Source organism: Anopheles marshallii, chromosome 3, assembly GCF_943734725.1.
Source record: "Anopheles marshallii chromosome 3, idAnoMarsDA_429_01, whole genome shotgun sequence".
Lineage (NCBI taxonomy): Eukaryota > Metazoa > Arthropoda > Insecta > Diptera > Culicidae > Anopheles > Anopheles marshallii.
Genome location: NC_071327.1, coordinates 22,683,099 through 22,699,598, shown reverse-complemented (window position 1 = coordinate 22,699,598; position 16,500 = coordinate 22,683,099). Strand labels below are relative to the sequence as shown.

At 47.9% G+C, this 16,500-nt stretch overlaps 1 protein-coding gene across 1 annotated transcript; it reads right to left on the bottom strand.

Moving 5' to 3' along the window:
- Positions 1-172: 172 nt before the first annotated feature.
- LOC128711736 (uncharacterized) lies at positions 173-14,610 on the bottom strand. Its single transcript, XM_053806620.1, has 10 exons — positions 11,413-14,610; positions 8,425-8,772; positions 8,204-8,332; positions 7,775-8,118; positions 7,611-7,713; positions 7,488-7,518; positions 7,145-7,334; positions 6,921-7,057; positions 6,707-6,827; positions 173-2,039 (listed from the first exon to the last, which is right to left on the bottom strand). Exons 1-10 carry the CDS (start codon positions 14,608-14,610, stop codon positions 173-175), a joined length of 6,468 nt encoding a protein of 2,155 aa, XP_053662595.1.
- Positions 14,611-16,500: the final 1,890 nt, after the last annotated feature.

Below are 16,500 nucleotides of genomic sequence, written 5' to 3'. Positions count from 1 at the left end.
TCTCATCTAGGAGGTAATGAACACGAGGCGAGGGATATTCAAAACACCGTTTTAAATACGTACAATCTTTACTAATAATGTTACAGAGAAGGATAAATTCACTAGGGCCTTTGGTAACGAAACGATACTAATCAACTACCTGTACAGCGATTGCTCAGAGGATTGAGGACACCTAAGACATTTGTCGAATGCTGTTGAGCGTTTTCTCAATATTCCTATAGGTCCGCGGAGGTATCACTTCTAATAATACTTTGCTGTAGTTTGAATGGTCGGATAGTTGTTTGAACATGCTCTTCGTGTAGTTGCGAGTTTCCAGCGATCCTTCCAGCAGCAGATGTGCACCGGTTAGTATGAGCTTGTCACGCGTTTCCTTGGGCAGTGCGAAAACCTTCTCACTTCCGAGCTGATGCACTATCTTGTTCAGCAGCTTCGAGGCCGTCGTTCGTACAACGGCGTTCTGGTGTGTGGCCCCCTTGAAGGAAATGATATGTACCACCTTCGGTATCGATACGTTGTCGCACATGGATTCGAGCGCCTGTGTAGCATCGGCCCGCAGGAACTTGTTCGTGTCCGCCGTGCGATGCAGCAGATGGGTGGCAATGTCTTCCGCCTCACCCTCGAGACACCGTCGGTGGGTGGAGAAAAACTCAGCCGAAGCTTGACATGCGGCCCGTGCAACCTGCGACCGCAGATTACGCACCTGTTTGGCCAATGCCACCGAAAGCAGATGTATCTGCGTATCGATCACCTCCGGATGGTGGCGTATCAGGCGCACGAAGAACTGCAAACCACTGATGTTTTGTTCCCAGTTCGGGCTCTCCAGATGCGTGAGGCAATTGTTGAGCGCATCTTTCGGTTTCTCGAACCGGCGCAACGTCTTTTGAAAGATCACTTCGTTGTGCTTCGTTTTACCCTTAACTCCGGCCGCTGCCTCCTTTACAGGCGCCACCTTACTGCTGCGTCGCACCAGGAATGGTTTTTTAAGGATTTTTTTCGGTGAAACCGATACTCTAGTGTCGTCGGCAATTTCCTCCCGCTCGAGATGCTGCAAATTGCCCAAACTGGCGGACTGTACGCGACTGCGCGGTCGCGCTATTTGCATTTCCTGGTCGTCGTCGTGCATATCATGTTCATCCGCTGGCCGACTGTCCATGTTGTGATTGGAAAGCTCCTCGGTGGAGTATGAACCCTGCAGTGGATGGGGGCTTGGGGTAGGATATCGTTTCGGTGTGGCGGATGGCTTTAAACTTCGTTCGTAGTTTTCATCGTTTTCATCATCATCCTCATCATAATCCGACTCGTACTGCACCTGGTTCGAGCTGATGCCATCCATTTCGCTGTGAATTGGAGTCGTAGCTCGCTCCCCGTACCATTCCCGTTCCGTCCGCTCATCTTCCGGCGCAGCCCCTGCAAAAGTGCGGTGCGCTTTAAGCGAAACGTTGTCTCCCAGGGAATTCTTAACAGACGCATTGCCGTAGGATGTGTTGCTGGTACGCGATAGCCGCCCCTCGGGATGTTTAAGCACCCCCGAACCGATCGACTTGTGCGAACTCACGGACTGTGGTCGCGATACGGACGGTATCGAAGCGGAACGACTTCCGCCCGGTGCCGCAGCAGGATACGCATCGTCGCCAGCAATCGTCACACGATCCCGGTCGCGATCTCGGAAGTTAAGAATACTGTTGGAGATGATGCGCGTGGACGTGGAATCGTTGCTCGAACGTTCGTCCTGCTCGCTGTCGTACTGCTCATCCCGATGGATGATGTAACTTTCCTGATTGATCACCGGGATGGATGGACGCCGCTCGCCCAGAAAGCGCGTCCGATGTGGTGTGCTTGGTGCGGTTCCGCTGCCAGTGCCGACGGTCGCATCGCCGTAATAGTTATGGAGTTCCCCGTGGCTTGCGCTGTTACTCCGATTCGTTATCCCACCGTTGCTGGCTGCGTGGTGGTTGTTATAGCTTTTGCTCGGTGATAAATTAGGACGCTGGTCTACATCCTGCTTCTGCACATGCGTAGTCATTGGCTGTTTGTTATGGCTGTACGGAACGCCAGGGAAAACAAATGGAAAGAGATAGAAAAGAAAGAGAGAGAGAGAGAGAGAGGAAAATGTTTTAAAAATTCCGATTCAAATGTCGAACGCTGCGTTGTGGACACTAATGAGGCCCTTTTTAAAAATGAAGAAGTCATGCAAACGATTGCAAACGAAAAGATATCCCAGGGCAGAAGCAATGTCGTGTGGCTAAGCGAAAGCCTCACACCTTTTCCCCAAGGTGTTTGATAGGGTGGTCCCGCGCGCTTATCGTTTCTGCCCGATCGATCGATACGGTGCGATATGAATAGCATGATTGAGCCTCTCGGGGAAGGCGTAACCAAAGCCAAGGATAATAACACAGCACCCATGTATATTCAAATGAACCCCCCTCTCCCTAAAGGAGAAAAAAAAACAGTGCAGCACATCCAAAGTGTCCTTGCCACCCTGGACATTTACACCATTCATTCGCGAGGCCAATTCTGGGTGATACGCAGCAAAAGGTGATGGAAAAGGAATTACGTGTCTTCGTTGAAATCGACCACTATTAGCACGTCGCTCGAGGCCGTAGTCGACGGTCGACAGACGCCGTTCGAAAGGACCGGAGGAAACATTACTACCAGCCCCCCGTCGATTTCCTCCCGTTCCTCACAGGCGCGCGGTATGAAAAACTTCTGCGGCGTCTCAAAAACGGTCCCGTTCGCGAAGGGCACCACGCTGGTAATTTCCGTTAGATTGATACAGCCCACACCGGCGGCGGGTTTATTCTCCGTCTGACCATCACACGGGTTAGCTTCCGCACGGGCAGCTGGTTCGGCGTCTTTCCGCCGTTTGAAGAAACACCACTGATACAGCCGCACCAACTCCGGGTGCGTTTGCACAATTCTCCTGTAGATGTTACTGTTACTATCGCGCGAGATGGCCATGCCTGGCGGTGGATTGTCAGCGGGGTCACCGTTGGGGAACGTTCTGCTGGTGCTTAGTTTGTTTTCGGCACCAACGGCACCGCTATTATTGTTATCACTGCACTGAGCGTCACTGTGGGGCGGTGGAGCCGGTTGCTCCCCTTCGTCGGAAGCGCAAGGGTTAAGCTGCTGAAAGCAACCCAAACAACTTCCGCACAGACGATGGTATGCGGGTACGAGCTTCAAAAACATACTACAACACATCAACGGTCGAAGCGGTCGAAGCCTAACCACGATGACGAACGCGTACCAAGTGGCAGCACCGGTGCTGCTGTCCGTTCAGCTTGAAGCTCGATGACGATATCTCGCACAGAGAGAGGGCCCATCGGGTGACCATCGTAGTCACAGTGCCCTGGGTTAACACTCAAGCCCAAGCACCTTTTTGCGAGCAAAGGTTCAAGAAGCGTCACCGCACCCACTGGTCACTGTTCGGCCATCAGCACGCTCAGCACGACACTGGAATGGCAGCCTTGTCACCATTTGCTACACTGTGGCCTACTTTTGAGCTCGGAACGGCGGACTGGATGCGGTTTGCGGTTTTAGTCGCGTAAAGTCCGAAAGCGGTAACCCACCCCCGGTGGTCGGGCAGCGGTGCGGAACACAAAAACTACACACATAACACATCGATTAGAAGGCACTACCGCCGCCAACTGGCCACCCGCCTACGTTTCGCTATGTATCAGCGCACACAATCGACCGAGGTCCGGACTGTTCGGAGGTCCTTTCGGTCTTTCCCAACGTCGGCGGTCACCAGTGTTTGGTGCCGATGGTCTGTGCCGATGTCCAGTGTGGTGTGGTGATATAAGCCTTCCCGAACAGCAAGCGCTGTAAATGTGCGACGCCACCCTAAGGCCACTGAAAGGTAACCGCGGGTAACAGGCTATGTATAATAGCGGCAACCGAGAACTAACACCGGTTTGCGCGAAGGTTTTTCAACTGTGTTGGTTCCGCGCGGGTGGGGTGGGGTTGGGGTGGGTGGGCTTTTGTGTTTTGTGCCGTCACTGGTCCCGTAGTCCGTTTTTCCCCGCTTTTGCCTGGCACGGGTTTTGTTTATATCAACGCCGCACAACGATGAGTGAGCGCGCGCGTCATACGCGCGTTCGTTTATTGGTATGCTTTCCCATTTTCATTCATTCGGCACGGTTCCTGGCCATAACAGGGCGGTATGAACGAGACCGAAAATGAACCTGCTGCTGCTGCTGTTGTTGATGTTGAAGGTAGTAACCATATCATCAAACAACTATCAGCCAAGGGTGGCGGGGAAAATAAAATCCCTCCGAATGAGTTATTATGTACCAAAAGGTGTTCAGTGTGTGTGTGTGTGCCATCAGCACCTACCGCCTGGTCATCTTAGACGAACGTGAAAGGATACAGTTATTCAGCATATTTTCACCATTGAAAAGCAATGGAAGTTTAATTCTTAGCACCTCTTACTACGTCCTGAAGTAGTTCCAGAACCGTCTGTCAGGTGTCGACCTGTCTTGTCTAATGACTGGCAATCCGTTACTGGAATTTCCCAAATATTGCGTATATAGCATGTCCTTTCCGGGCATTACCGGCAAGAATGTGGTGGGGCCATCTTTCAATGGCGATCCATAAGCACTGAAATTGGTTTTAACTCAAGGTCGTTCGATTCGTTGACCTCTTTTTTTTCTCACCAACCAGGCATGGAACGTAATGGAAAACCGATTAGAAAATCCAATTTTGTACGAAAAGGGAACGTTGATGATGTGGCCGTCGCGTGCTGGGAAACTTTAAGACGGGGTAGATAATACGTGCGCTTGGCTATGGGGTCAGTTCACTAAATGGAGAGCTCTTGTTACTGTTATGATGGATTAGACCCTTCCCATCCACACTAACGTTGTTGTATACACGTAGCACGAAGAAAATATTGCTTGAGATTTAAAGATATCGTTGCACTTTATGTACATAGCTACTCGTGAAGCAGGTGGTTCCTTAGCAATGGAAAGTACATGACCGCTTCAGAAGTTTAGACGAGCTTAAAACTGACGAACTAATTGCAATTATACGCCGTACGTCTGCCTCTGAGTAATGGACTTTGTCAAAAACTGACGAAACCCTCGTAGCCGGGATCGAGAGGAAGATGTTCCAAAGGAGCTACGAGCTGTACGACGAACGAAGCACTCTCGTACAGCGGATTAAATACCCCAGGCTCCTTGGGTGGGCTAATCACGTCATGAAAATGACACCGGACGACCCAGCTCTTAAAGTCCTTTTTTCGTTTACATGGAGAGAAGAGTGGCGTGGTATGTCCAAATTGAGATGGAATGATGGCATTGATGTGGATTGGCAGATAATGGATTGGCAGACAACAACGTTCGACCGTAAGTGGTTTAGAGGACTCCTGCAGCAGGTCAATACCGCGAAGCGGTTATAGCGCCTGATTAGTAAGTAAGTACTTCTACACTTTAAAGAAGCTTGAAACTATTAAATTATTCTGATTCAACGATCCTTGAATTGAAGGTACAACCTGTTTTCTTCGCTCCAATTTAAAAAATTCCTGTTTAAAATTTGTTCAATTCGTCCAATTTGCGGGGAATTCGTTATATTCGTCTTGCAATTTTATCTCTACTCTTCACTCCGTATTTGGATATTATTTATTAATAATGCACAACGTCATCAAGTTCGAATACGATTTAAAATTACGATTAAATGAAAACTAGATCATATTTCTTGTTTCTGGTTTTAGCTGATGGAAACCTATGTTTGTATGTTTATGTAGAACGTTTACAACATATCTTACGAAAAAATCCGTACTTCATGAGTTTCATATATTTTGCTCGAGCCAGAAGCAGCCGGCACGCACGACTTGGATGGGAATTTTGTCTGAGATTTGAGAATTACCGTCTTGAACTGGTCGAAATTGATGTCTTTCTATTCGTTAAAAATCAACATCATACAGAAGCAAACATAAAGTCGACAGGATTGAAATTCGGAGAGCTGGGGGTCCTACAAGTTGTGTCCAAAAAGTCGGTTAAATCGTTCCGATTTGTACCAAGGTCTCGTATGTACTGGTTGCACCGCCCTGCCGGAACAGGTAGTGCCCAACTCTGTAGTGGTTTCGAAAGATTGATGCAACAATCTGCACCAAAAACTAAGTGTAAAATGCATTTGGGATGCTTGGCATGTTCTTATTGGATTCAGGAGTGCTGTCGTATATTGGAGGCTACATCTGGTCATGTTGCACATCATGTGCCTGCTGCAGCACAAACAGTAATTTGGACATGGAAAATCTATACTCGACTGAACCTTTTTTTAAGTTGATCTCTCCCAAAGGACAACAATTGATTGAATGTCATTACCTTCTTCTTGTTTATTGGCACAACAACCTCAAGAGGTCTTGAGGTTTGCCATTTCTGACTTTCTGTGACTTTATTTATCCGTAGTTGGGATAGTCAGTCCTGCATACGGGGGATTGGTCCGGATGGGATTTTGGGGCAACGGGCCACCCCAATGACATTACATTTTATGAATGTCAATACCATACACATTTTAAAGCTATTTTATGTGTAGTTCAACCTGACAACAGTATCAGAGCCGAACACGGACATGGCGCAAAATTAAGGACGCATACTGGACGATGCAAACTTGTATTCGAACTTGATTGATCGCGGTGCCACATATGATTGAAACGAACATGAAACATAAAATTACTAACCGAAACAAATACACAACCACAAATGCTTACCTTCCCATCTGATTCGGATTGTAGAACCGCATGCCAAATCGCGATTGTCGAAACCCTTCACTTTCTACCACCGGATCGGTCGCTGGTCGGATGTCGTTGTTTACCTGTTTGTTGGCACTGGCTGCAGTACCGATGGGGAAAGAAAATGGACCATTGGCCGGACATCAGATAACGCTATTCAAAGTGTGACAAATGCCGCATGCCTGTAGCTTACCGATTGTGTCGCTCATAAACCCGTCACTATTGCGGGAATACAGTTTGCCCCGCGTTCGTGGTGCCCTCATTTCGTACGGGTTATTGTTCTTCGCCAGCATGATTTTACCGTTCGTCTTCGGATCCATTTCGGGAAATCTAAATCAGATAAAAAAGGGAAAGAAATGCATTCACTTGCAGAGACCGGTGCATCCGCGGTAATGGATATCGTTATGATGGGTGTACCTTAACGAAGTGATTGAATTGCGTGAAATTTTGCCATTCGCAATTTGCGGTATACCGGACATAGCACCCTCCAGCTTTCGGTTGTGGATTGTGACGGGTTTGGTTGTGGCATACGGTGCCGCTAGCTTGCTGTCGGGTAACTCCGGGTATGACCTGGAAGATTGTCCATTCCCGTACAGTGGTCGGTTGGCTGTGGCAAATGGAGGATAATAATAATTTCCATAAGTTACGTGTTTTCCGGGTGCTTGGGCGGTACTAAGCTATCTCAGGGCTTTGCAGTCCAAAGGTCCGGGAAATTGTGTCAAGACCACTGCAAGAACGTAATTGGTCCGTAGTAACTTACCGTTCGGTCCCAACGGCTGGTTCATATTGTCCTGCAGAAGAAGCGTTCAAGTAGATGTAGACGTTATAGCAATGTGGAAATGGAGAGAAGACCTTCACTGGAGAGTAGAAGCGAATATCTTACCGAGTATGATACAGGTATTTTGGAAGTCCAGCCGGAGTTGGTAGAAATTTTCGTAGTTTCTATAGGTTGCTTAATTTCATCAAAAACTGTGAAGCTGGGTTTCCTGAAACAATCATCTCAGTTATTGCGGACATCTTGGAGACTTTCAATGTTGCCATACATACTGTCTAATTTCTTCAAACGAACTATTTTCCACCTGAAAGCTAGGATATTTGTGCCGTCCGGGTCGATTGAAGGTGGGCGAGGCAGACCCACTGCCAGCCTCGATCCAGTCAACGTCTGCCCCGAACATGATCACGTTGCTCGATCGGTTGGAAGGAACTTTAATCGCGTACTCCACACTACCGTCCGGCCCGATGAAGGGAAGCTGCTTCCGCGCCAACCGTGCCTTAACGGCCGTGATCAGATGGTTGCCTTCCGGGCGCGTACCGACAGCGGCACAAACAACGTCTAGAACCAATTTAGGAGAGCTAATTTGTCCCAGCACCGCAAGAACGTCAAGTGCAGCCTGTACACCAAACAAACCAAGACAGAGTGTGGGTTAATAAGTGCAGCGACAGACGTAGAATATGTACTCTCAAGGACACACTTACATGACGGACGCGTTTTTTGCGATCCATTGCCGCCTCGGTCGCTCGGGAAATGAGAGTTTTGATGTCGAAGTAGGTACTCGGGAATGTCATTAAAGCAAACAGCACCGTTTGCAATGCATTCTCGCGGAACTGCAATGAAAATGGAGCGCCACACACGGCAAAACCCCGAAACCATTAGACACAACACGGTCGAACACGATCGGAAACACGGGTGTGCTAACCTTGGAACTTTTGGCATGCAGGAAGTCATCCGATAGCAGCCGTTGGACGATGGCCGCCGTTGGTAATCGTTGCATCAGTGCCTTGGCCACATTGTTGCTTCCCGGTCCACCCTGCCGGCAGAGCCCGGTCATGATTTGGCCGACACGGTCTTCCAGGTTTTCAAGCGGTAGCCGCGACACCAGGTTGACTAGCATTCGGACCTTATCGTCAATGACATCGAGGTTCCGCTCCGAGGACAGCAGTGTGCGCAGCAGCGATTCTAGGTACGGTTGAACTTTCGCTAGATTATCGGATGATTTAAGCGCTTCCTCGACGCTACCGAACCCTTGGGAACGCAACCGCCAATCCTGGAAGAACAAGGAATCGGAACGTACATCAGGCACACACCGGTCAGTATGTTTTGAAGTCACTGCCACTGTATAAATTTTGTCAAAAATGTTAAGCATTGTTTACATTTCTCATTGTAGCTTTTACTGCTTCACACACGTTTACTAATGAAGATACTACGCCTATGACACTGGAAAATTCTTGGATATTTATCAAAACTGTAGATGCACACCGTGTTTGATTGCTTTGCCGAACTAATCACTGGCCCAACCGGCAACCTTATCCGGCCGGTTCAAGGAGAACTACTGAACCTCCGATTGGCAAGGGTTTCGGCTAAACTTGGGCTGTGGGTTGCGTATGTCGCCTTCGCCTGCTCTAACCTAGAAACTTCCTTCGGAGTACGAAGACCTGCCGATTTCTTTTCTAGAACACCGGTCCAGCCGGCAAACCACGGGCTGTGGGAAAACTGTGGAAAGGAAGGGTGGAGATTTGTTTCGCCCGAAGAAGTAATCGGTAATAGGCTAAAACGTCACACAAGGTGAGAAAAACCCCCCGACAGCCCGCAGTCAAGGCACACAATTACTGACACGAAAGTATGTGATTACGATGGGGCCAAAGGGCGAAACAAAAAAAAAACCGAAAGTTTCGGTCATTCGCTGCTGCTGCTGCTGCTGCTCTCCATTTGCCAAGTTTGTTGCGGTGTGGAATTGATTTAGTGCGTTGACACCGTTCTATTTTCCTTCCAGCGACTTCCAGCAACCGGGTGCCGATGACGGATAGAACGGCCCGGTGGCCAGCAAAAGGAATGCTCGCATTGGATTGTGGGGAGGGACATCTAAGCCGCGCAGGCTCTCGAAAAATGAGGCGAGAAAAATATAGGTGAAAGTAGACCGTCCGAGTGGTAATAAGTAAACCGGACGTTGATAAGACATTATAAGAAATCGTCGGTGTTGTCGATGTCGCTTATGGGACGCTGTGTTTTTTTTTTCTCTCTGCTTCTTGTACGGCGCATGGCTAAGAAATGTAGGAAAATTACATGTATGTAGGTGATTCTCGTTCGTGAGCTGCAGAAGTCATGGCACAGAACGGATAGCCCCTTCACAAGCGTGGTGACGAGTAGCACGCAATGTGTTAGCAGTATCCGTTTTGAGCACACACGACGTTCAAAAGTGTGGGCTTTTAACCTGCTTTTGACCCTGTTTTGTAGGTCGCACACTACAGGTTGACAGATTAAGGGGGATCGATTTTTTTTTGTTCTTACTTTCGGCTTGGCGGCTTTTGGTTTTGTAAAATATTTAGAACACACTTGTAATGATTTTTTCCGGTGGTTCATGCAGGGTGGTATGCGTACTAATTGAAATTTTAAAATAAAACCAGATGCGGAACTTCGAATCATCTGCAAGCTAATTAGCTGCTTAATAGTGGTGTCTATTAAGGATATACCTTTTTTGCAGCAATTAGGAGTTGTACTGTCAACATGATAGAAGAAATAACTTTTTAGTATATTTTTGAAGCTGGAAGTTTTAGTTTTAGTGATCCAGTAAAATTTAGAAATCAATATGCTGACAGATTGCAAGTGATAGACACTAAAGAAAAAGCTCGGATGGACGAATACTCGAGTCGCTGATAACTGATCGACTTTTATGAACTTCCATCAGGTGTACTTTACACCAGTACTTACACCAGCTCCTTACATTAGTAATTTGCTACTACTTGATCTCTTTTTGATTTAAAGTCAAGATATTAACAAATTTTGAGTTTGTAATCATTTGTGCGCACGTCACTTCCTCATATTTTCATAATCTAACTCTTGAGTTAGTATATTGTAGTATCTTCTTTTAAGGTATTTTTAACCTTTTTTTGTTCCCGATGCGTTATTACGAAATGTCAGTATGTGTAATAAGTACATTTTTTAAATCTATTTATAACTTTAATTCACTTTGAATCAATTGAAACTACAACTCAAACAAAGAATGTATAGGTTCAATAAATTTCTTGTCTAAAATTACAAGAACCTAGGCCCAATACTTAACAGTAAACAGAATACCCTTATCTTACCGGAGCGCAATTCATGCGCTGTTTTAGATTACATTGATTGCGTGTTGCACTTGATTCTCACATTCTTTTCTGCACCCTGTTGTGCATGCATGCGATTTTTCCTCCTGTGTACTGTTAGATAAAGGAATCAAACCGTTGAGGGAAATGCATATATGTCTGCTCGATAAGTCGCCCACAGGTGGCATCGAGCCTGGCTAACCTCTAGGTCCATTCTGAACGCCACCATAACAGGTGCTCACGGGTGTTGATTTTGAATCGGTCACACTCACTGAATGTATCGTTTCGCAAGTTAAACCAAAGTAACGCTGCCGCTGGTCCGGCTGGCAGACTTGGTGTAATTTGCGCAAAAAAGAGGTCACCCAAGGACCTAGCAGGGGCCGAGAAAATTGGTCATTCTAATGAGCGGCCCGTGTGGCGGTTAGGTTTTATGTACCACCGGGCTTGATCTAGATTTCTCTTCCTATTTCGTTAATGTCAGACGCCGCCGCAACGGGTTTCACTGTTCTTTTCACTTTGTGCCACTAATGAAAATGAGAGTACGGCACGAAGTAGTAGGTTATGCGAGCTTTGCTATACGGGCGTTGGCTTTGTTTTAAACTTACCGGACTTTTGAGTTGAAGCAGAGTGATCCGGTTCACTATGCCGAGATCTTCCCATGAGCTGACTAGTTGCTGATTTTGTGGCAACTGTGGTGAACCCGGGCGGGAGAAATTCGGAGAGTGTCCCCGGTCTCGGACTTTTGCCTCGGCCGAACCCGTCGCGTTCGCATTGATTTCGTTGCCATTCACATCGATCTGTGCCAGTGCCAACCGCGAAGGGGTGCGCGTAAATGGCACAAATGGCACTTCCGTCGTTTCGTCGGCGGACGTTTGAGTGGCTATGGTTTTCCCGAACACGTCAAATATGTCCTCCTCGTTGACGCTGATGCACTTGTCTGTCCGGCCGTCGACACTTTCGCCGACGCTGGAGATGAGCTGATGGTTATTGTTCTTGTCGTTCGATGCCAGCGTATCGAGCGATTTGTCGCTCGTGGTAGAACTTTTCCGTCGATTCCTGTGTGGCGATGGAGACGGGCTTCGCAGCAGGTTGTGTATGATCTCGATGCCACTGTGCGGCTTGGGGCTGAGCGATGAGGGACTGATGTAAACGCTACGCTTCAGTGAGGCAGACGTTGCTGATCGGCTGCGTAACAGTGTTCTGCCACGGACGTTGGTAGGTTGTGGCGTGAGCTGACCTTTAGCTTCAACCCCACCAACGCCTGGGGACTTTTGTGCACTGCTGCTCGATTCGTGCACTTTGCGCATTGTCTTCGGCGAAGGCATTGTATTTAAGCGTGGAATACCCGATCGTACAATTTTAGGAACTGGCTTGGATGGTGCAGTAGCGTCCGCAGATTTATTTACGGGCTTGGGCGATGGTGGTGGCGGAGCATTTTGCAGCTTTTCCTCCTTCGGTATTTCGATGTTGAGTTCCTTAGTGTAATCTTTATTGTTCTGCTCCGCTTGCGAGGGATCCTGCTCGAGATTGTCCGCATTTTCGTTGCTATTGGTTTTCATCAGCACTTCAAGGGATAGATTCGACTCTAGCTTCTTCGAAGTCGAATGTGGAGTGGCATGGTTGTCCACTACATCCACCGAATCTGCCTTCTGCAGCACAACGTTGTTAATCTTCGTTTCGATACCCTGTATCGCTTGTTTCACCTCCTCGATCTTGTCTGCCAGAATGGCACTAGCATCCGAACTAGTGAGCATCGATACCGGCTTCGGTTCCGGTCGACTGTGAGTGTCGGGCGTTTCTGGTAGTTCCTGTTGCGCACCAACGTTGTCCACTTTAGCAGATGCGGGACGCTGTGATTCCACCGGTTCGGATGGAGGTGTTTTAGCCGACTTGGGACGAGCGAGAGATGATTTGGGTCGCGAGGGTGTACTTTCTTCTTCTGCAGCTGCAACTTTGCTCGTGCTGTACATTGATGGAGATTCGTTATCCTCCGGGTCTGAGCCGGAGTTCAGTTCGCTAACGACGGAAGTTTCCATGGTGGATTTCGCCGAAGAGGGTCTTGGCTTTGCCGCACTGCTGCTACTAAACTCGGAAGACATGCCCATGGTGCTTGGAGGTGACGATCGTTCCGTATCGGCCGATTGGGAGTACTGCCTCCGCATCATACCGTGCGGCGTGGAGTTGCTTCGTTCGGAGGATGAGGAAGCCGATTTTAAAGAGGACCGTTGTGGTGGAGCTGTCGCCGACGATGCCCGATCGGATATCGTCGAAGAGGACAACAGCTGTGCGGATAGGTTTGAGGACTGTGACAGCGACAGTGCGTCTTGATCGCTCTGATCGAACGTATCACTATCAGGGGTGCGCATTTTAACGATCTCTCCACCGAATCGTACGCGGCGTGGCGTTCTCCGTACGTACTCTGTATCGGAGGAGTACAGCAGGTCCTGCTGCACAGTTGCTTGACTGCCACCGATCGATTTCACCGTGACACTATCCTCCAGTTCACTGTCGGTCAGCACACGCACTACACCGAACCGCTTGTTGGCGTTATCCTCGTCACTTTCCTCACTGATCGAGTTCGAGTTGGAGGTTTCCGCCTCCAAGATGCGCATTGTCACCGACTCCTTGTTGATTTTGATCTCCGTCTCCATGATCACCTTCGAATCGTCGATCTTCTCCAAACTAACGCGCCGCAACAGCGGTCCGCCGCCGGGCCCTTTGCTGAGGATGTAGTCGTGCTGGGGAATCCGTTCATCAGACCCAATGCGGTTTCGCAACCGGGCCGCATCATTGACCTCGGCCGTTCGCGAAATGTCACCGTGGCTGCCCGACTTCCAGCGCTGCGCTTTTGGTGAGAGCGGTTGCAGTGGCATCGCAGCACTAGGGATTACGGTCGGTTTCCACGATTTGCGCATATCCACATTGCCGAGTGGAATCTCCCCGGGAGGAACGACCGGATCGCGTCGTGGACTTTTGGGCGGATTCGGCAATCCGTACACGTTGCACAGCAGATCAAAGTCGCGCCTGTACGCCACGGAAATGCACTCGTAAAATTCGCGCGAACCGATCGTGTTTTTGATCTTGAGCAAAATCTTCAACGCAATCTCCTGGTACGTTATCTGCACCATCTTGCCACCGAGCGCGTTAATTACTGCCCGCAGTATGAACGTTCGTTTCGCGGTTAAAATGGCGGGTTGAATGAGCGAGGGCAAAGCGAGCATCACACCGACGATGTACCGGCTGCTGAGCGGATCCTTGGGATTTCGATCCATGCCGTAGTTCATGATTTCCAGCATCACCGTTTCCGGCAGTTTGGTTTGGGCAATGTACACTTTCAGCACGTCCAACGCGCCTTTCCGCACCGCCGGTGACGGGTGGCCAAGATTGTCAATGATGGGTGGCAGCAGCGATGCAAAGTATATGTCCGTTTCGTCCCGCAGCACTATGATCACATCGATTAGGACACGCAGTGCGTGCTGGCGCACTTGGAACTCTGGATCATGCAAACGTTCCAAAAACTCGCGGAACAGTTCGTTCATGTTAAGCCCGACCGGGAGCTCATTGTTTCGTATGATGTATTCCCACAATGGTGTCAACTGAAGCACCGATAGCACCCGATGGTTGTCCTCAACATTTAGCGCACGCCGGTAGCGTGCCGGAGATTCGGTAGGTACACCACCACCGGAGGACATTCCGAGACCGTGTACAGCATGCATGCCCGTATTGCCAGCGGATGAGGTCACACTGTTTCCACTGCTGGAGGAACTTGTGGCGTTCTTCGCAAACACACGACGGAAAAACATGCTTCGTAAGGGTGAAGAACTAAAAGGCTATTCCTAACTCTAATGTTCCCCTTGCTTTTTTTTGCTATCGCCAATTATAAATACACTTTAGAGAGGGGGCTAGTGTGGGTCAACCACCACTCAAACCATCTTGGCTTTAAACGGCGAACCAAACGGTATTAAATGTAAATCTTAACTGAATATACGATTCGCGGTTCGGTTTGAACGACCCGGTATTCGGTAGACATCGAACTGACACATACCAAAGCGCCATACCGATGGCCGAGGGATCGCTTGGACTACTACCTATGAGCATGCGTTTAAAGAATTTCGGACACTATGGTACAAATCTACTGGAAGTTTTTTATTTCATCTATTAGGTACATTAATCTTATGGCTTTTTAATGTTGTAGTGAATTTTATTTAACTAAATATTCAAGTTTTGCTCGAATTTCCACAGGACGCCACATGGAATTTTGTGATAGCAAGCGATATATATATCGAAGGATAAATATTGCGCACTTCCCATAGTCCACGAATTGCGAGACCTTTGTTGTGGTCTACCGACGCTGCCATAGAAACAGCAACGACCTACATAGACAATGGTATCAACAACACACAGCTTGCAAAGAGCAAGAATTAGCGTCTGCCTCAGTGCAGCTGCAGCAATCACGCACAGGTGTGCGTTCGTTACCACCAACACACCAGGAACAGAATTGGCATTGATGCTACTTTTCGGCTGTGGTGCAAACATGCAATCATCGGTTGACACCACAAATCGGTTTGCTTAGAACACATGCACAGGGACTCGACGTTGTATTTTCGGATATAATTGGTATGGTGCAATGTCCAACACATTCTTTTACATTTTACCGTGGTGGTGCGAAGTTTATTTTTCCGAACTTTATACAATTCCGACGAAACCGTTAAGGTGGCCGGTTTTATTTTGCGCTGAGTGTGTAATTGAGTGGGAAATTTTGCTTTAAACCCTGCAGTGTTTAGTTTTCGACGGTCTGTAAAACGTGTGTAGATTTGCTTAAATTTGCTTTTAAAAACATTGATTTTTACTGCTCACAGTACGCCCAGTGTTGCTGCTATGTACTAAACGCGTCAATGTCAAGGTTCATTAAAAACTGGACACCCCGAATCGAAAATAAAACTGCGCAAAAGTTACACAAATAAAAAAAAATGCTAAAAAGGGCAATAATTTCTAATAATAATACAGCACAAACTACCTACGCTGAGTGTTAAAAATGTTAAAAATAAAACAGTCTCATAACGTATTAAAATCATAGGCTCATGCAGATCTTTACACTGCAGCGAATCTGTTGTTGCTGTCTTTTTGTTCCTTATATCTTTATAAGCATATGGCAAGAGAAGCTTACATGCTACACTGAACCACTGCAACGGTTCTGCTCGTTAAACGCCACGCTCTATATTTACATCCACTTAGTTAGTTAGCGTTGGGCACTATTTAGCTTCTAGGCGCATAGCGCACTGCGATTTCATACAATCTTTTGCCTCCAAGTTTGTAAGTTTAAAATCATTCCTGTCGATAGATAAATTGTCCTATAGCCAATATTTGCCAACGGTGCATAAATGCGTTAGAGAGATGTCTGTTCGTGTGCCCGGCTCTAGACACAATCGTAACCCCCTGTACATGCTACATACAGCTTTTAGGACCTTGATACAAGGTACCGTTGAACTAGGTCTCTCGTTTTCCGGTGGAGCAGTAGTCACCAGGCAGGTGTCGTGGGCTTAACTAATGTCTAATCTCAGCAGTAGGTGCTGCACTCGAGGCATGGTAGTTTTATGTACACGAGGATTTTCTTAGTTGGCATTACTATACTTGTCCTACCTAATGGTGTAAGTAGTGAGAGGTTGCATCTAGCAGGAATTGCTGTTCGTTTA

Excerpts from the sequence above, each read along its gene's own strand:
- LOC128711736 (XM_053806620.1), bottom strand. The coding sequence starts at position 14,610 with ATGTTTTTCCGTCGTGTGTTTGCGAAGAACGCCACAAGTTCCTCCAGC. Across the intron at positions 7,714-7,774 it reads TCGTTTGAAGAAATTAGACA|GAAACCCAGCTTCACAGTTT; the intron begins GTATGTATGGCA and ends TGATTGTTTCAG. Across the intron at positions 7,058-7,144 it reads AATTCAATCACTTCGTTAAG|ATTTCCCGAAATGGATCCGA; the intron begins GTACACCCATCA and ends TATCTGATTTAG.